General features: G+C 35.9%; 1 protein-coding gene across 1 annotated transcript in view; it reads right to left on the bottom strand.

Moving 5' to 3' along the window:
* Window positions 1-21,884, bottom strand: part of TNKS (tankyrase) — a 163,346-nt gene that overhangs the window by 20,422 nt on the left and 121,040 nt on the right. Inside the window, exons 12-18 of the mRNA XM_054720078.1 lie at window positions 18,419-18,590; window positions 14,205-14,284; window positions 11,008-11,153; window positions 8,035-8,200; window positions 6,379-6,598; window positions 5,982-6,091; window positions 1,700-1,888 (exon numbers count right to left, since the gene is read on the bottom strand). Coding sequence (XP_054576053.1) covers window positions 1,700-1,888; window positions 5,982-6,091; window positions 6,379-6,598; window positions 8,035-8,200; window positions 11,008-11,153; window positions 14,205-14,284; window positions 18,419-18,590 — 1,083 coding nt within the window. The remainder of the gene's footprint in view (window positions 1-1,699; window positions 1,889-5,981; window positions 6,092-6,378; window positions 6,599-8,034; window positions 8,201-11,007; window positions 11,154-14,204; window positions 14,285-18,418; window positions 18,591-21,884) is intronic.

Consider the following 21,884-nt stretch of genomic DNA (forward strand, 5'->3'; position numbering starts at 1 on the left):
TTGTTCAGATTACATGTGTATTTAAAGGATATGCAAGTTAATAAAGATGTGAAGAGTTAAAAATATTTCATCTTTCATTTAAAAAAGCACATTTTAGAGTGTTGATTTTAAATCTTGGTTTTAGAACTAGTTTCCATATTTATTTACTGAATTTTGTTTATACTTAAGCAACTACAATAGTTTTTTTGAGCTATTTAGTGCACACGATTTAATGCACAATTAAAATCTGCTGAAATTTTGGAGGAACAACACTTTAATTTGGCTAGCTATTCATGAACTTTATAGTTTGTTTGCCATAACTGGTGTCAGACAGCTCCCAAAGACAGCCAGCCATTCATCCCTCCTCTGTATGCTGTCTGTTTCCCTTCTCTAGAATCTGGCTTGCCCATCAACTGCTGTGACCAATAGAATGCAGAGGAAGTGATGGTCTGAGGCTCTGAGCCAGGATTTAAAAGGACTGACAGCTTCTACTTTTCCTTCCTTAGAAGCCATCCTCCATGCTATAAAGAAGTTTGGGCTAGACTTGTGAGTTGATGCATACCACGCAGAGAGGCCCTGTAGGATGAAAGGCCATCCTGGACACTGCAGCTTCAGCTGAGGTCCAGGTAAGGGAAGTGCACAGAGAGCAGAACTACCTCGCTGAACCCAGTCAACCCACAGGCTTATGAGTTGGCTTAATACAGAATCACTGTATTAAGCCAACTCACTCAATTTTGGTTAAGCTACTAGGTGTTTTAAAATCATTTGTTACTTAGCAATAGATACATGAAACAGAATGTGGCTTGGAAATGTATTTCTGGCTTAAAAATATGGTTAGTTATTGTGACCATTATTAACTCCCTGATTTTCAGAAAGTTCAGGAAGATAATGTGTGTTTTAACTTAGTAGTTAAATAATATTTAACCACAAAAACTTAATTCTTAGTTTTAAAAATATTTCTATAGTATATCAGTTTATTTTCCCATCTTCAGAAGAAAAATATATTGCCCAGAAGTAAGTTCTTTTAACTATCCCAAAGCCTTAGGTAAATTATCATGAATAACAGTTGCTCTAGAGCAGTGGTCGGCAAACTCATTAGTCAACAGAGCTCAATATCAACAGTACAACGATTAAAATTTCTTTTGAGAGCCAAACTTTTTAAATTTAAACTTCTTCTAACGCCACTTCTTCAAAATAGACTCGCCCAGGCCGTGGTATTTTGTGGAAGAGCCACACTCAAGGGGCCAAAGAGCCGCATGTGGCTCGCGAGCCGCAGTTTGCCGACCAATGCTCTAGAGTAATACACCTAATGTAAAAGGCATAAGATACTTTTGTGAGTGTAATTCTTTGAGAATACACTCTAAATATGTATTTTTCTATGATTCATCTTTTCCCTCCAAGATAAACATGGCAAAAAGAATTACATTAGCTTACACTACTTAGTTTTTCTTAACAGAGTTTTAAAGTACTGTATTTTCTGGTGTATAAGACCCCCGACTTTTGAGAAGATTTTCCTGGGTTAAAAGGTCGTCTTATATGCCGGAAAATACGGGTATATTAAAAAAAAAGCAAATTAAAAAAATTTCAGAAGGAAGGAAGTCTGTTCTTATTCTAAGTGAAATATGCATTTCAATACTAAAGGCCCTGCTAGGCCCTGCAATGTAATGTCATCTCTGAAAGTATAAAAAGCAAGTGTGAGGATTTTGAAATGAGGACTTACTGTTGCCAGATCTAAGGGTGTCTGACCTTCTTGGTTCTTCATAGTTGGATCTGCTCCATGCGCTAGGAGGAGGGCACATAACTGGGTCCTTCCTTTTTGGGCTGCTTCATGAAGAGGAGTAAAAGCCCACTTATCTGTTGCATTTACACATGTGTTGTATTTTATCAATAATGCTGCTATGTCCACATGCTGAAGAAAAGAAAAAGATGTGAGGAGTTAAGAAAGATTACCTGGTAAAGCTCCATCACATACACTTCCTTTATTTCACATTTCATTCCCTCTAGATCTCTATGAAGACGTTTATTCTATAAAAGGAGTATTTACCCTCCCTCCCTCCCTGTATTCTGGACTACATCCTTCCTTGCCTTCTCCAGGATATCAGTTCCACAATTATTATTTTATCCTGTTGTCCTAATTCTTCATGGGAAAATTTAACAAATTTATTTAGCCTTCTAACATATTCAGGCCTATCTTAAAAACAAACATTTCTCTTCTGACCCATTACTAGTGTAATCTGGTCTATTTATTAAAATACTCATCTCAAAGCTTCTTAGCCTTTGGGAAAGTAACACAACACAACAAAACCATATTTTACAAAACCTAGTCTGTCATATTCAAAACAACATGGGGGGTGGGGGATGAAGGAAATGTCAGCAGCAGACAAATTAACTAATAACCTGGGCATGAGATGATGAGATCCTGAACTGTGGACTGTGCTGGTTGGAGAAGGAAAAAGAAGAGCTAAATCTGAGAAATTTTGAAGGGGAAAAAATATTGGCTTTTAGAAAGACAAATTAACTACAGAGGAAGGAAAGAAGAAAAGTCCTTTGTAGGAAAAGTTTAAGTAGAAATCTATAATAATAAAAGAGTAATTTGCTAATTAGACCAGACAGCCCAACGACCTTCCGGGAGTCCTTCCGGATGACCTTCTGGACGAAGCCGTGGCTGCGAGGGCCGAGGCAAGGTGCCACAGCTGCGAGGGCCAAGCCCCTTGCACAAATTTCGTGCATCGGGCCTCTAGTGAAACTATAAGAATAGTAAGGTTCACTTGGCATGTCAAAGTTTTTGAGGTAAAATATCAAAGCCATGATGTTCTGTAAATGGTCAGACACAAAAGGTTGGAGCACAGATAAGAAGGCATCAGTTATTCATTCGCTTACCCACTCCCCCATCAACCAAACATTTATTGAACACCTACTAAGTGCTTGGCACTGGAGGTAGGAATTCCAGGGGAATGACAAATTGAAATATTGAGTTGAAAGCTATAGCTACTTGATAAATGAACTCATTAAGAAAAGGAAACAGAAAGATAATCACAAGGGGGATAAAGCCTTAAGAACAACAATATTTTGGGAAAGGAGAGTGGAAAACAAAAGGGACAATAAGAACAGTAGAACTAAGAAGAGGCAGGACTATGAAAAACAATGTAGGGGAAAGTTTCAGGAGAGTAGGCTCTCTCAAATAATACCAAAGGTTTCAGCTTCTTTAGAAAGTCCTTATAAAACAAGCTTAAGACAATGAATTATGCAAAGGTGATACTGATGCAATGATTAGGCTTTTGATAATATTAAAAATTAACTTTATTCTTATATACACATTTAAGGATGCGAGCTTGGTTACCACTAAAGTACTTCTGAAACCCTCTGCAACACCAATATTCTATAATCTTTGTGCAACTGGCACATTGGTGTTCTTTATGGATACATTTCCTGGAATAACTTGATTACTTTAAAAAATATATGTTTTTATTGATTTTTAGAGAGAGAGGAAGGAAGAGGGATATATAGAGAGAAACACTGATGAGAGAGAAACATCATCAATTAGCTGCCTCCTGCACACCCCTCACTGGGGCCTGAGGCCACAACCTGGGCATGTGCCTTGACGGGGAATTGAACGGGTAACCTCTTGTTTCCTGGGCTGACGCTCAACTGCTGAGCCACAACAGCCAGGCTAACTTGATTACTTTTGATAATTAACTCAGAAGAACATTATCTGTTGAGAATAAATTTCTAACTCATGCTATTGCTCAACTTCAATATATTGAGTTATCTGAACTGAATTTCATGAGAATGGGAAGAGATGGTGAAGGGGAAGACAAATATCCCAAGATGGGATTTAGGGCATGTTTTTTCCTAAAGACAATTTTGGCTTTCTTAAAGATACCCATTTCAAAAAGAAAAGGCACTTTTGTTTTTTCCTGGGGTACCATTAAAGCTTTTAAAAAAATACATACACACACACACACACACACACACACACACACACACACACACACGGTATTTTCTGGCATATAAGACGACTTTTTAACCCAGGAAAATCTTTTATACTCCCAGTCGTCTTATACGCCAGAAAATACGGTAATACAAATACTTATTGATTTTAAGAAAGGTAATTTGAGAAAACAAAGAGGAGGAAACTTATTAGAAAATACAAATCAGACAATTTCTAATAAAGCTCCCATATTTACTTTGACAATATGAAGATTCCCCTCCCTCCCACCAAAAAAAAGCATAATCAGGGGAGAATTACTGAGAATAGGATGTTTTGTGATATTTTCGGGATTTTGAATGATATCATCATTATAAAGCTAATCTTAACACAAAGATAAAAATAGGCACCATCTATAGTTCTATGTCAAAATCACTTAAAACAGAACAAAACCTAGTCATTTATCTTCCTTATGAGAAGGATACATGTTAGTTATTTTGTTTAGTTAACCCAAAAACATGGGATAATTTCAAGCTTCTTTACAGTAAGGTTACAACTTAAATTGTGTTTCTGATATTAATTTTACTCTACTCCCATGGTTATTGAAAGAATAATACAATTTGGTAGACTAATTTTCACAGGTTTCCAAAATTAGGTAGTCCAAGGAAAATTATGTGTATGTGTATAAAATGCATTACATATATGGTGTGTATTATTAAATTTCCTTTAAATTTATAGTTTATGCTTGAGAAAACCAGTTACAAGTTTTTAAAATTTGCTGACAAACGTCTGAAAGAGTGATAAATAAAAAGGAGTATTTTACTACCTACGTACACTAAAAACACAATATTAAGTTTTTTAAATATCTACACCACTGAGGCAAAAATAGAAACTGAAATTTAAGGCTGACCAATGCTATAAATAAGCTACAGGTCACTTCTATACAACAGATAAGAACAAAGTACTGAACCGGCAGGCCTAGGAAAGGAACTGAACTCCTAGAATGTTTCTAGGAGAAACAGTCCATTTAATATGGTTTTAGAATCCAGCTTTAAAATGTTTTAAATGACAAATACAATGAAAAAAGGGCCCTAATTTAACTTAAGAAAGGTGGGAAGCAGGGAGAAGAGAAACATGCTTGGTTTTTTCTGGGGGCATGAGGGGATCAGGATATTCTCATTCTGAAGGGCAAGGAAGAAGAGAGTAAGAGAATAGGGAAATCACGGTGACTAGTTTTTATTTATAGTTTGTCAGGCGTTGGCAAACCTGGAAACTGTCCTCATCAGTAGTGATCCCAACTGTGAGAACCCCTGGTACACACAATCTGGCATCTGTGAGTTTTATGACCCAATATGGACTAAGCGGATGAGCAGACAAGCACAGCAGCGTTCATGCTCTTCCCGTGTGATTCACTGGGCCTGAAGTGGCCCATAGTGACTCCAGGCAGGCAGTTCCAACATATGGCACCAAGGCAGCCAATACATTCCTCTTCCTCTTTTGGCTGATGATTAGTTACAGTGCTTTGAGAGCATGGCTGGACTTTCACTGTGGGCTTTTAGCTAGTCAATTCAAATTCTATGAAACTATATATACCAATAGCTCAACCATTTACTTGGTTATTTTAAAAATGTGGATGATAAACATAAGCAACCACAATTTCCATACCTACAAAGGATTCCTGGTTTTTATAATTTCTAAAATCTACTTGTGGTAGAGTATTATTTGTATCAGTAAGTATTAACTGAGCAGCCATTATACACCTATGATCTTCTATAATAATAAAAACGTAATATGCTAATTAGACCGGACGTCCTTCATTCCAGACAAAGCTGCAATGGGCAGGGGCTGGGATCAAGGCCCTTGCACAAATTCCGTGCATCGGGCCTGTAGTTGTACTATAAAAAGTGTGGTCCTTGGCCAAAAAGAGAGTTGAGCTTAATTGGGAAGGCTAGAAACATTCTGAATAGAAAATTATAATTGTGCTAAATTATCTACTTATTTCATACATAGTATATATTTAACAAAACAGTAAATGTCAGTAAAGTTTTCTAGACTTGAACTTTAGCATGCTCACCCCATAGGATGCTGCATTATGAAGAGGAATTAAGCCACCTTTGTCTTGGGCATTAACATCTGCTCCATGCTCTAGAAGATATTCTGCTACTTCCAGGTTATTGTAGCCGGCTATTAGAGTAAAAAAAGGCAAACATGTCAGTTTAAAGGAAAAAAAATTGCATATAAATAATAAGGATCGGAAAAATGTTAAAAGTTGTAATACTTTTTGCATTAAAAGCTAATACTATTATTACATAATTAAGAGACTTTACAGTAAAAAATTATATAAAATTATGCCAATCAAAAGCATTTACTAAGTAGTACTCTTTATGCTCAACATTCCTTTCATCTCCCAGTAATCTGTATCAGGTACCAAAGAAGGGACAAGGAGGCTTAGGCATGCTCATAATGCTTACCTGCCAGGTGCAGAGGGGTTGAGTTTCTACCCTGGGTGTCTCTGCAGTTGATATTCTCTGGGGTGCAGAGTTTTTGCACTCTTGCCAGGCAGCCCTTCTTGGCAGCATCCAACAAGGCAGCATCTCCTCTCAGTAAGTCCTGAATATCTGTGTCTCCTTCTTTAACCAAATCTAAAGGTGTATTTCCATCTCTGTTCTTCTTAGTTGGATCTGCTCCATGCTACAAAGAAAAAAAAATGGGTTTGTACTTTCTGTATTATCTTTCTTCAGGTTTGTTTATTTATTTAACTTCACCTTCACTCATCCAGGAAAGTTATTTATTCTTCATGCATTTTTAACAACAGAGGAAGTATCCTGTTTTATTTTTCAAATTCCCTACTTAGCAGTATACTGGATCAACTTTCTAACTAAGACTCAACCAAAGCCCTAAGTCTAAGGATGGTGAAATGGCGAAATACTAAGTATCTTTTACTTTTCATTCAATATACTTTCGCAGACTCCAAACTGTCTTTAGAAACACCATTTTCTTTTAAGAATAGTCTGGATGTTAGTTTTGATCAGATTTCAATTACATAAAGATATTCAGTGAATATCATGAAAAAGAAGTAAAAAGAGGAAGACACACAGGTAGAAAAAGTACTTAATTCTAAATGCAGAAGGAAGTTTGGTAATTTTAAAATATTTTTATTGTAAGCCTTAACACCTATCATGAAATTAGGTATAATGTATTAACAATTAATTTGCTCTTAAGAGTTTAATCATATATGCTATGAAATAAAGTAAATAAAAGTCAAGAATCTTTATTATGACAGTCTGCTACTGGCCCACTGGAGAAATTTGAAAGATACAAGATAGACAATGAATTCACAGTGACTTACTAACCAGTGATAATAGAAATGCGCATCAAATACAGTGTTATTCTCAATACTCATAATAATATATTTGATGCCATAAGAATGGTGGAAGAAGAATTTTATTTATATTTAACACAGGACAAGTTTTTCTCTAGTTAAATATAAAAAGAGAGAGAGAGAGAGAGAGAGAGAGAGAGAGAGAGAGAGAAAACTACATGTCTGGTCATTTTTCACATCCTTTAAAAAGAACACAAAATTGTTTATTTTCACATAATTATTAGTTCTACTATTTCATGTATATATCAAAAACTTCTATAAATAAATTTGTTTAGATTATCTTACATTTTAATTAAAATCTGATTTTAAAATAAAGTTTTTATAAGATATATAGTTAAATAATGTTTAATAATGAGGAATGAGTTTGTTAACAATAATAAAATAGCCAGTAAAAAAAAAAAAAATCAAACTTGATAAAAAAACTTGTTTTTCCTTGTACAAATGTTTTCTGATATTAATACTATAAGTATTAGATAAGCAATGCAAACTAATTCAACTCTTTCCAAAACCTACCTTGATGAGCTGTAACTATCTGAACTTAATCACATCAGTTCGAAGGCACTTCAGACACTACTCAAAGCTATGCAAGTATCGTGATACCACACTTAAACATCCCCAAAAAGGAAAGTGGAAGCGTCTCTATAGCACTTATTGTACATAACAGAATTTACCTTGATGTAATTTTATATACTAACCAAAAATAAATATAATTACTTTATACTTTATAATTTTTAAAATTACTTACTTTTAAAAGGAGCTTGCAGATTTCATATTTTCCTTTAGCTGCTGCTTCATGTAGAGGAGTAAATTTCCATAAGTCCGCCACATTGACAGAAGCCCCATGCCTTACTAAAAGTTCAGCTACCTCATAGTGTCCATATGAACAAGCATTATGAAGGGGCACCAGGCCACTAAACAGAAGAAAATTATTTTTAAGACATGTGATAAACCTTTTGAGTTAAAATGATACTTATGAAAATAATAATGAAATTCTTCTATGGCATTGACCATACTAAAGACTCACTTAGAAAATTCTACTCTGGTCTTGAAGATATAGTCATCCATTTCCAAGTGAGGATTAATAATTTTTAAAATGTCCCTTTCAATATAAAGACTTTCCATAGTTTCTTGGTGAAGGATATAAATTCAGCAATCCTTATCCTTAAAATACATATATCCTTGAAATACACATACACACACAGAAAAAGGTTCAATCACAATACTTTCTTTTTATTTTATTAATTTAAAGAAAGAGAGGGAGGGAGAGGCTGATTCTTGTATGTGCCCTGACTGAAGATGGAACTGGCAACCTTGGGTATTGGGATGATGCTCTAACCAACTGAGCTAACTGGCCAGGGCCTCCACAACAATACTTTTAATTTAGGTTTCATCCTGGCAATATAAAGCAACACTACAAAGTGCTTTTAGGAATAACTACTCAATAATTAAGTTTATCATCTCTCAAATTTTCTCCCATTTGGGTTTTCCTAACGATAACTGCAATCTTAGAAAATGCACAATGCAATTTAGGTTATTTATTTAGGCAAATTCTACCTTTAGGTTTTGGTTTTTATTTTTTGTTTTCTGTGCAACCGTTTAAATATTTAGGTGCCAAGCAATGAAAACTCAAAATCTAAGTGACAGAGAAACTTAAGTATTTGTTAAAGAAAATAATGGTGTGAACCATAAACTCCAGTCAGATGAGAGAATCTAGCTGCCTCATTATGAGCAAACTATTCTGAGATGACTCTAAGTTCTGATGAGAAGGCAGCTGATAGTCTAAAGGGGCCAAAAATGTTCCCATAAAAAAAGGTGCATCAAAAGGGTAAGTTTAAGTTGCACTTAAGACATGGAACAAACGAGGTACAAGTGCCTTTTTATTTAGAGATCATGCTTTTTTTTTTCTTCTTTTTAATGTTTTGAGATCAAAATTCTAATTGCTAAAATGGGCAATATTAACAAACTAGAGGCCCGGTGCACGAAATTTGTGCACAGGGGTGTGTGTCCCTCAGCCCAGCCTGCACCCTCTCCAATCTGGGACCCCTCGAGGGATGTCCGACTGCCTGTTTAGGCCCATCCTGGTAGGATCGGGCCTAAACGGGCAGTTGGACATCCCTCTCACAATCCAGGACTGCTAGCGTCCAACTGCTCGCTTGCCTGCCTTCCTGATTGCCCCTAACCACTTCTGCCTGCCAGCCTGATCACCCCTTAACCACTCCCCTGCCAGCCTGATTGATGCCTAACTGCTCCCCTGCCAGACTCTTTGCCCCTAACTGCCCTCTCCTGCAGGCCTGGTCACCCCTAACTGCCCTCCCCTGAAGGCCTGGTCACCCCTAACTGCCCTCCCCTGCAGGCCTGGGTCCCTCCCAACTGCCCTTTCCTGCAGGCCCGGTCGCCCCCAACTTCCCTCCTCTGCCAGCCTGGTCACCCCTAACTGCCCTCCCTTGCAGGCTTGATCGCCCCCAACTGCCCTCCCTTGCAGGCCTGGTCCCTCCCAAATGCCTTCCCCTGATGGTCATCTTGTGGCGGCCATCTTGTGTCCACATGGGGGCAGCTATCTTTGACCACATGGGAGCAGCCATCTTGTGTTGGAGTGATAGTCAATTTGCATATTACTCTTTTATTAGATAGGATGTTGCTCTCTAGTACACTGTAATATTTTGAAAGAGCTAGTGATAGTATTACTGAATACTTACGTCTGATGTGTCCCATAACAGTTAATTGAAATCTAAGTTGTATGGTTTAATTCTACAGTATTGTATAGAAAGGTGCTTACTTATTTATATTTTGAGATGACGTGAAATTAACTCAGAAGAAGCTCATTGCAATTAAAACTTCCTCTTGCATTTCTAAATAGCTTTCATGGTTGCTTTAAAAACTCTGTCTAGCCCTAGCTGGTTTGGCTCAGTGGATAGAGTGTCAGCCTGTGGACTGTAAGGTCCCAGGTTCTATTCCGGTCAAGGGCACATGCCAGGGGTGGCGGGATCAATCCCCAGTCGGGGGCATGCAGGAGTCAGCCTATCAATGATTCTCTCTCATCACTGATGTTTCTATCTCTCTCTCTCCCTCTCCCTTCCTCTCTAAAATCAATAAAAATATATTTTAAAAAACACACAACTCTGTCTAGATAAACAGAAATAATTTAGTAAAACTAATATAAAAATATAGATGTGAATTAGTAAAAATTAAAATGTTTCTATTTTAATACTGATGACTTTAGGATGGATGGCTTCTTTTGGAAGAGATTATACATTTTTTATGGCAAAACAAGGGATAAACAATAAATTATAAACTATATAAACACATTTATACTATATACAGGCATTAAAAGGATGAGATAAACTATTAAATACTGATATGGAAAGATATTCAAGATATACTACTAGATGAAAAAAGCAAATTGCAAAGCAAACTGTCTGGAATGACATTATTTATGCTAGAAACAACCACAAACCCCACAACAGCATACACACTAGTACATGCAATTAAAAAATTGGGAGGATTACAACAAAATTTTAATGTTGTAATTAATCTCTAAGAGGTGAATTTTTACTTTCTATACTATACATTTCTATGTTTTAATTTATTTTTTAAACTTTAAAACACATGCATTACTTTTTTTAAATAGGGAAAACAATCAAAGACTTAAAAAATATTAAACTACTTTTTTTTAAGTCTCAAAGGAATGAATCCCAAACAGCTGGATTCTAACACATACCCTTTGTCTTTGGCATGGACGTCGGCACCGTGGTGTAGAAGGTACTCCACAACAGACACACGATTATAGCCTGCCGCAAAATGTAAGGGTGTAGAATGCCGGCCCTCTAAATCTCGGCAATTCACATTTTGAGGGCTGCAAAGTTGCTTTTATGGCACATACACACAGACAAACATAAGAAGAACATTAACATTTAGTCACGGACTTTGTTCCAAAATACTACAGGTATCTGGATAACTTGTAATTTTCTAATAAATATTTATTTCCAAAGATTAGGTAATACAAGTGATGTTTAAAAATCAGTACTATGTCTAGAAATATCCTTACTATTTACAGAGCAATTGACTCACAAAATCTTAATAAAAAGGAAAAACCCATAATAAAGCAAGCATTTGCAAGGCAACTGATGCCTTACTTTTTCATCTTTATAAGGCTTTTGCTCCCCAAGACTGCTTGTCACAGCATTTTTGCATGGTCTTAGCCATTCTTCTCTCAAATAAGAGCAACCCCACTTGACTGCAGAGTTACCCAGAGTTCTTGTCTCCTCTGATGGGGTGAGAAAAAAGGCTCTGGGAAAACTGTGTTAATTCTGCTTAGGCCACACACTTGGCCCTTTGATCCAATATAGAGTTTGCATATTAATAAGTGACAAAGTTTAGTTTGAAAAAAATAATCTGGTATGACTACCAATGACAATATTGCAATTGGCCTTTCTTAAAAAACAAAAACAAAAATATAATAAAACCAACAAAGCCATGCAGTCCAGAGTGCTTTACTTGATCTTTGAGATATGTTTGTCTAACTCTACAAGTCAAACTGATTCTAATCATATTCTAATTTTTGGTTGTACTTCCACCTCTTTCAGCTATGCCCTCCAAATCTCTCCTCTATCTCCTTTTCTCCTTTTGGATGTTACCATTTCAGTACCAACTCCACTCTCCTTGATTACAAGCAGTAGAAGCAAAGTAAGGGCTGACAGGCTGCATCACCAGTGGTGACAGATGAATTACAATGATACTGGAACAATCATTTACAATTTGTAAAAAATGTCATATTCTTTCAGTAAATTGCTAACTGTGAAGTTGATCATTATCTCCATTTTATAAATAAACCAAGGCTCAGTGAGGTTAAGTGAAATCCTTTTTCATGGAGTTGGTAAGGAGTAGTAAAGACTCAGACCCTGTTTTCCTGATTATTAATCTCCTGATCTTTTTGGTGCATGGCTGGCTAAAAATGAAGAACCTGTTTCTATTGATATACTCAGTAGGGGCTTTCACACTGGTAGGGTGAAAACAGGACTTTTCAGACGGTACAATTGTTACATGACAGAAACAAGCCTGAGCAGTATTAGGGAGAGCCTACAATCGCATCAACTCTGTGGGAAAGCACATTATCATCTGGCCAGGTCAAACATCTTATCTTTTCATAACAAGTGAGTCTGTGGCTACATTAACACATAAATTAGAGAATAAAAAAATACAATTAAATAGAAGCGAATAAATTAATACATAAACTAAAAAGAAAGGCTGCAAAAATTGCTAGTAAACACTAGTGGTGTCTTACATGACTGAAGCACTTACTCTTCTGGTTCTTATTTTCTAATTTAACTTTTTTTTCTCCTCAGAGAATACTGGCAAAATAGGAATGAGGGAGGAAATGAAGAAACACAACTCATTTTACCAGGTTACAAAAATAAAGCCCCATTCTGCTTATTAAATACTTGCTTTTCAATATTTGGAAGTTTATTATTCTCTAGTCTGTTTTACTTTATTTTTGAATGGCAAAGCAATTTCACATCCTTTCTAGCTGCTTTATATAATGTCAAATACGTTACTCAGCAAATAGCTTTTCTTCTAATATCTAATTTCTAATACTTTCTAAAACCTCTAGGGAAAGAAATTTATGCAGCCTAATTCTCACTTAATTTGTGCTTTTTCTTTTGCCATTTTGATTCCATTCAAAAACATATAGTTGGTCCTTTATTGTGAATAGACTGTTTAAGAAACCTGAAAGCTGCAGTATACCTACACACAAAAGATAAGGAACTTTGTTAATTTATTATATTAAAAAAGTTTTAATTTCATTATAATGGGTACATGTAGCAATTCTAGTGCAGAGATTACCATGCTGTGACACAGAAAAGGAATCTTAATCATTTTTTATATTTAAACATTTTCCTTTATTAGGATACACTTCAAATTACAGAGTATTTTTAAGAAAAAAACAAAACAAAACACACACACACACCGTAATTTTAGATCTAAGAGAACTTGAAATTTTCTCTCCAGTGGCTATTTACTATATTTCTTTAAATAACTTAGATGTTATTATAAGATGAAAGAGAGATTGAAAGTGATCACGTATTAAAACAAAAATAAAATTTCTAGGCCACAGAGCTTAAAAAGTGTGTACTGTCATTTTCAAATAGTATCCGTCATCAAGAGTGCTAAAATTAGTTTACTAAAAATCACAAAAATAGAGTTGGCTTATTAATAAGTGACAAAGTTTAGTCTGAAAAATATAATCTGGTATGACTGCCAATAACAATATTGCAATCGGCCTTTCTTAAAAAAACAAAAACAAACCAACAAAATAAAAAACTATATCCCTTTCTGCTATCTTCATCTCTACATGAATGATTGTAGATGGGAAGTATGTATGTTTTTAAAAGTATATTTGATATTAGAATATACTTTTTATTTGAGAAACATTAAATTTATAACCATTGTTTCTATACCACAAATATGATTGATAAAATTTTCTTAGCAAGCAGAGTTACATAAAAAGGAAAACCCATCTTCTGCATATAAATAATTCCTAATGGTTGCAGGATCATTCTTTCCCAGAGCCAATGTGAGAAGCTCTTAGAAAACTTCAAAAAACATTGTTTTAAATATTATTGTACTATTACCTGGGCTTGAACTAGCTTAGAAATTTATGAATGCGGCCAAAAGTAACAATTTGATTAATGTAAGTGAAAATAAAAGAGCTATCACATAACCAGAAGAAAAGTGACTAAAAAGGAGTTTAATGGATATAAAGCACATACTAGGAAATTTTTTGTGGTTACGAGATCTCTCTTGTTTATATACCTATTCTGTTCATCCCTTTCATTGTAGTTTCACTTAGAAGCTTAAAATGAAATGGTTAGCAAAGCTTCAATAGTGCTACCCAATACATTAAAAGCATTAACTTACCTTCACAGTTTCCAAGTCTCCAGCTTTAGATGCCTCTAAGAGTCGATAGTCAACATCAGAAGTACGCATAGGTGTACTTTCTGCATAAAAGGAAAGACTAGTGTTGGCTTTCAAGGAATCACAGAGTAGTTAAAGAGGGTAAATTATTTGGTGAAAACAAAGAGAGAGATTAAGGGATCAGATTCTGAGACCTATCTTTTTCAAACAAGAGATAAGTGGTTTCTTACTTCAATCTATATCCATCTCATCCTAAGCCAAATTTAAATAAATTCTAAGACACATAAATCTGTCTCCAACTCTACTACTCTATTCTTCAAACTTTCTGGTCAATACTTGGCAAAGGGGAATGAAGATACAAAGGACCATGAGATCATGATCATCTTCACAATTGATTGGTCTTACAAAGTGTTGTAGCAAAGCTTTGCCATGGATTTTGTTATGCAAACCTAGGGAAGCCACTCAACTTTCAGTACTTAATGTTTAGCCTTTCTTTTGGGCCTCAGTTTCCTCAATATGAAACAGAAGTACTACTCCTGAAATGAGTGATCTTGGAAAACATAATCAGTGTACAAAAAAAGGCCTACTAAAAAAAGAAATTTAATTCACATTTCTTGAGTGGCTTTAGGAAAATACAATTCAAAACGTCTGTAAAATGGGAGGTGTGATATAAATACTAAGTAGAATATAATTAAATTGGGCTGTTAAGTCTGTAAGTATGAGGCTAACAAATGGAGTCTTTTGATTAATCCAATATAAACAAAACAAAAATGCATTATACATTGGCCTCAATGAAAATGTTTTAAAAAAACCACACACGAATGTACTATATCACTCAAAATACATTTATGAACAGTAAGTGTGACTTTTATAATGTGTACACACATTCAGGTAATAGAAAAAAAGGACTGAAGTCCAGGAGAATGGGTTTAGACTGGGCTCTATTAACTGCGATAGACAAATCACCTAACAGCTTAGTTTTTGCAGCTATTAAGTGATTGCTGGTTTCCCTTAAATTCCCTTTCAGATTTAAGATTGCATTACTTTATGATTAGAGACATCTTTATTCAGTCCACTGTGCAAATGGGAAGATTTATTGATGCTAAAAAAAGGTTTTAGATTTCAGAGGAAATACTTCTCTTTCTACTCTAAAGTCCTTCGTTCAGGAAAAAGGTTTTTACAGAGTGAGTTATGAGAACTCTTCAATGGAAGAGAAATTGCATTTATTTAGTCATAATAATAATAGCAGATAAAATGTTAATATTAAAGGGAGGAAAGAATAGAGGATTTCATCTAATAAAGTACATTTTTGAAATTTCAAAAATTATTTTTCTTTAAAAGAGAGATTATTACATTTGTTAGTTAGGAAGCATTGAGGAAGAGAATTAGGTTTTGCTCATCTTTATATTCCTTTTTACATGGAAATCATTCAGAAGGCATTGCTGAACTGACTTCCATGCTATTCTATATTGGGTCAATGATGTCAAATCTTAACTCTTTGCCTTCCCTTATTCTGTCTTTCATGTCTCATTTGCCTCCATTCTAACTGTGCATGACATTACTGCATTTAAAGGGGCGCATATTATGTCCCCAATGACAGTGATTCTGGTAGTTGGCAAAACTCATTGAAACAGCCTTAGGAAATCTATAGATCATATTTTTAGTTTATCATTTCAACAGAATAAAATGACAACTGTTTATGTACACAGAATTAGAACTTCAGATATTTTCAGATTCTAGCATTTGAAGGATACAATTATATGGTTGAATTTTTAAATTCTAAAAACGACTTGAAATTGGCACACCTGTCTTGATGCAGACTGATTTATAAAAGATATAATTTTACAATCAAACAAAAGTTGTTATCCTCTATAGTAAAACCCTAATATGCAAATCGACCAACAGTGGAATAACCTGTCTCTATGATGCGCACTGACCACCAGGGGGCAGATGCTCAACGTAGGAGCTGTCCCCTGGTAGTCAGTGTGCTCCCACAGGGGGAGTGCCGCTCAGCCAGAAGCCAGGCTCACAGCTGGCTAGTACAGAGGCGGTAAGGAGCGAAGGGTCCCAGACTGCGAGAGGGGGCAGGCTGGGCTGAGGGACTCCTGTCCTCAGTGCATGAAATTTCATGCACCAGGCCTCAGATGCTTTTGAGAACTATGAGAAAGACTTAGTCCTAATAAAAAATTAGAGTTATTTAAAGATATTGGTTAATTACTATACAAATAATGCATCCATTATAAATCCTGAACAGGTTTAGATTCATTTTTAGAAATAACGTGAACAAAGTATGAGCTGAAAGGACACACACACACACACACACACACACACACACACACACAGCCCAGGAGCTTCATGCAAAGAGATGCACAATTAAAAAAAAACAAAGACATAAAAATGAAGTTAAAAAGGAAATATAGTCAAAAGAAGACCAGATGATATGCAAAATACTGTATTAATAAAATTCTTTATAAGCACACTGACTTTAAAGAGGATGAAAATAAATATTTCAGGTAGGGTCAAAGGCTAGAAAATTGGTTTCTAATTTTTTAGAAACTCCAATTCTTTCTGTCTCACCAGAATGAAAAACAAACAAACAAACAAACAAAAAGCTAAATAAGGACACATATGTAGTAATACCTTAATCAATAAAGAAAAAATAATATTGTCAAATATCCACTATACTATGAAAAATAAAAAGCTAAAGTTTCAAAGCCTGAAAGGCAGTTGGTTATTTAAAAAAATCTCCTGTAGACTTGTTGTTTAGTATTAGACTACAAAACTGGCAATAGATCTGAGTGGCTTATTTCAAAATGCAAATAAATGCAAATGGAGATTTCAATTATAATTTAGCTATCATTAAATCCCCAAATCCTTACTTCTGTAAAGGATTAGGTAAAAGCAATGCTTTTACCACAGTGGAATATATAATCAGAAGAATTCAGGTTAAGACCTGTTCAAAAGAACTGTCTGTGATGCTAGAAATACTCTATCTGTGCTGTTTAATACAGTAGCCACCAGCCATGTGTGGCTATTGAGTGTCTGAAATGTGGTTAGTACAAATGATAAATGATTTAAAATTTTTATTTAATTTTAACTTATTTAAATTTAGCCATATGTAGCTAGTGACTAGCAATTAGATAAAGCAGGTTTAGAAAAAAGTCCAATCTTCTAAAACAATTTTAAAATGCTCATTTATAAAAAACTGCTTATTTTCTTTAATCTGACATTAATTTTGACATAAATATTGCCAGTAGTTTATAATTAAAACTTACCATCATTTTTTTAATGTTATAGTTAGGACATTTAATATAGATTTTTGGAAGATGTCCATATAATTAGTCATATTATTTATGAATTAATTTCTGGATAGTAAAAGGGATATTACAAAATATTCATTATAAAAAGGGGGCCCTGCACCTGATGGGAGTAAAGGACTGGTAAGAACAAGAACTAGGACGTCTGAGTTCGTCTGTTGCCTTCCCCATTTTACTCTTCCACGTTGTTATGTTATTCTGGAGCAGATAAACTTCACGGTCAAAATTAAAGAAATGAGAAATAAGGGTCAGGTATATGAGATTTCTTTTGTATCAAGTCCATCATTTCTCAGTAGCTGAATTGTGTTATTTTGTCTAATTTTGGGGTTTTGGGAACTAGTGTCTATTTTTGTATCAGTCTTATGTATAGTCTTCCTCAATAAACTAAGCACTTAAAGTATCAAACATTGTACTAGGTAGGCACTGTTAATATTCAGTCAGGTTTTATAATTATATTTAAGCCAGGAAAACACAAGGTAATTTCATAAAAGTGCAATGAAGTTAAAATTACAAAACACAGGTCAGAATATAACATTTGTAAGAACAACTAATTAAAGATCCTAACCATATGAATGACCTGAAATTTTCTCTATTGACAGATTTTAGAGCTACCATAATTCCACACTGCTTATATGAGCTTAAACTAACTTTTGATTCTAACACACAAGTCAGGTTTTTAATTTAAACCTTTTTCTCATGATACCTACTTCACCTCACCAAAAAAGCTGACAGAGAGAGCCATTGGCTAAACTATAAGCAAGGAAAGGCAGCAAAAATATTCAAACAAACAAACATTCCAAGGAGCTGCTAAAAACAGGAGGGACAAAGTTTGTCTGTGTTCATTAGTGGATGGGACATGGGAGAGAGAAAATAATGCAATGGTTAGCTATTTGAACTCACCACTCAGGATCTGCTGCACTGCCTCGTTTCCCATCTGCGCTGCAGTAAAGCCTTGTAAGGAGATGATGGAGGGGTCAGAGCCATAACTCAGCAGGAGGCGGCAGGTCTGCAGGTGACCTGCGAGGGCAGCTCTATGCAAAGCAGTCTGACCAAGAGTGTCCAGCGCATTCATCTGAAAAATCAGTGATGGGCACATGAAATCGAACATCTAATTTTGTTCCCTTTTATACTCAAGCAAATAATTTCAAATGAGAAAATACAATTGACATAGCTTTTGAAAAATGCCAAAGATAAATCATTATTAACTTTGCTCACTGGTTCTGTAGAAATATCATCTTCTTAAATTAGCCTTCTCTGATCACCTTATTGAAAATTATAACAAACCTATTCTTTCCCTAAATGACCATCTTTCTGTCCACCCTCTATTCCCTGCCATTCCCCTCAACAACTAGAATATGGCCAGGACTTAGTCTGATATCCACTGCCTATCACATTAAAGATGTACATTAAATACTTCTGGATGAATATGTTTTATCAAACTTGTTCTCAGAATATAAAAACAACAGAATATGTAAACAAAGACAGTTAAAAGTGATTCATTACATGTTTTTTTCTAATTCTAGTAAATAATTACTAGTATAATAAAATGCCCTAGTTGAATTACAAACACATTTAACAAAAAGAATAATAATTCAAAGATTCAAATGTTCCATTTTTAAAGGTTTGAAGAGTTGTAAAGAATAATACTTTAGTTAGTTTTAAAGCTAGGTATATTTAACTTCTGGACTATGCTCATGATTTGATCATACCTTACTGGTCCTAAGCTGTTTTCCAGGATGCCCTGTAAATACCTTCTACTCCAGTCAGCCCCAAGTCCAGGTTCATTGTACATATTGCTACTTCAGAGAAGCCCTTCTTTCTGCCGTTCTGGGTTATGAGATCCAGTGAAAGTCCCACTCTTCTAAGAAGCCCTCCTTGAATACTTGAAGCCTCGATAATTTCTTTCTGAACACCTATGTCAAGTCAGTGCTATTTGAAATATTATAACATCGTGATAGTTTGCTTCCCAAATAAAACTAAGGTTATTGACAATATGGACTATATTAGGTTTTCTGGGTCCCCTATAAAGCTCCTGTTAATGGTGCATAGTAAATTATCAAATATCTGCTTGCTGGTTATTCAAAACATTTGTGCACACCTACCAAATGCATGAGTAAGAAAAAAAGGATTTAAGAGAATGGAATTCCCTGTCCAGTCTTGCATCGTTACAAGTAAGGCTGTCACACTTGGTTAGGCAAGGGGTCATCTAGATTCTTAATTGTGGTTTACAAATTCGCCCTGAAATACTGACATATTTAATTACAGCAACTTTGCCATCAGAAAAATGACTGATTATACACAGACAGCATAAAAGCACAGCCATTAGCATGTACTGATGGAAAACACAAGCTGCCAAAGTAAATTTCTTCATTTTTTTCTATGAATAGTTCTTTTTTATTTCTTAACCACAGGAGAAAAACTTAAATTTGAGAATATTCTAATCACTAATATTTTTCTGGAAATTAGATAAGAAACCCACTACATTTTTCAATTATAGTTATGAAAATCCTCAATGCAGTTTATTAAATCATGGGAACATGGTTTGAGAATTATTACTCCAAAATACAGATCTTACCAAGTTATTCCTCAGCTGAGTGTCTTATTCAAATAAACTTGAATGAACCCCTCAGCATCATTTAAGGCAACCTATAATTCACTTTTGCACCACCTTGCTTTCTGTATTTTCCCATCACCGTCTGATAGTGCTATGCTCCAGCTTTATTAGATTATGCTGAAGTCCCACCCACTTTATGAAAGTTAGTTTCTAAAGTCACTGCAAAAAATAAAATATGCCTTTGGTCAAGATTATCCTTGAAAACACCATAACAATATAATAGGAGAGACAGATGTAAAGTTTCCTGGTAAATCCAACACTAGGTAGCTTACCTCCAGTGTCTGAGCAGATTGGCTAAACAGCAGATAGAGTATAGAAAGTATTTTAAACATTAAAAACAGGCTATGTGTAATAAGAGGTCCTCTCTATAAATATGTATGGTGAAGCTGAGCGTAATATAGAAAATAGTAGATTCACTTCTACTATCTCACTTATTCATGGGCATGCACTTATGGAGTGAAACACTAGGCAAAAATTACCACTCATTAAAATTCTTTAAATTAATATTTCTTGTTCCTCTTCTTTCTCTCCATGTTTTGAAAGGGGTGGCCCTGAGTGCAACTCTACTGTGTACTCTATGTTCTCATTTCTCTACCATGCTATTTTCTCTGCTTCACATTCCTTCCCTTCATATACACCTATCAAAATCAGAACCAGTTGTTCATCTCCTAAGAATTTGCGTTAAAAAAGGGATGCAACTAACACAACTACTAGGCTCTGTGTTAGATGCTTTTTGTAAATTGTCAGCTATTTAGAAGCAATGATTATGACAATCTGCAATGTCACTTTTCCCTGCACTTTCACCCTCCCTAAGATCATAGCTGGAGCTTCAGAAATGCCTTCTGAATGAATGAAAAATAAAAATAGAATAACACATGTAAATGGTTACTAGAATTAACTTACAAAAGGAACTTTTTAGCTAAAACAATTCCAACCATTTGATGAGAATTGATTTGTAACCCTAAGCTAAAAACTTGATCATATACTGAAGCTTTATGTCCTCATTCCTATATTTATATATAAGGCATTTACTAATTTCTATAGGTAGTATTATATTCTAACGAGAGGCCCGGTGCATGAAATTTGGGCACGGGGGGGGGGGGGGTCAGGGGGAGAAGGGTCCTTCAGCCTGGGGATAGGGCCTAAACTGGCAGTCAGATATCCCTCTCAAAATCCGGAACCACTGGCTCCTAACTGCTCACCTGCCTACCTGCCTGATTGCCCCTAACTGCCCCCCTCTGCTGGCCTGGTTGCCCCCAACTGCCCCCCCTGCAGGCCTGGTTGCCCAACACAGCCTGCTGCTCAGTCATTTGGTCACCCCTCACTAACCCCCCTGCCAGCCTGGTCGCCCCACACAGCCTGCTGCTCAGTCATTTGGTCGCCCCTCATTGCCACCCCCCGCCGGCCTGGTCGCCCCCAACTGCCCCCTCTCCTGCCGGCCTGGTCACCCCATGCAGCCTGTTGTTCAGTCGTTTGGTCGCCCCTCACTAACTCCCCTGCCGGCCTGGTCACCCCACGCAGCCTGCTGCTCAGTCGTTTGGTTGTCCCTCACTAACTCCCCTGCTGGCCTCGTTGCCCCATGCAGCCTGCTGCTCAGTCGTTTGGTCGCCCCTCACTAACCCTCCTGCCAGCCTGTTCACCCCACGCAGCCTGCTGCTCAGTCGTTTGGTTGTCCCTCACTAACTCCCCTGCCAGCCTAGTCGCCCCACACAGCCTGTTCGGTTGTCTGTTCGGTTGTGATGGTCGCTTAGG

Source organism: Eptesicus fuscus, chromosome 8 (assembly GCF_027574615.1).
Source record: "Eptesicus fuscus isolate TK198812 chromosome 8, DD_ASM_mEF_20220401, whole genome shotgun sequence".
Classification (NCBI taxonomy): domain Eukaryota; kingdom Metazoa; phylum Chordata; class Mammalia; order Chiroptera; family Vespertilionidae; genus Eptesicus; species Eptesicus fuscus.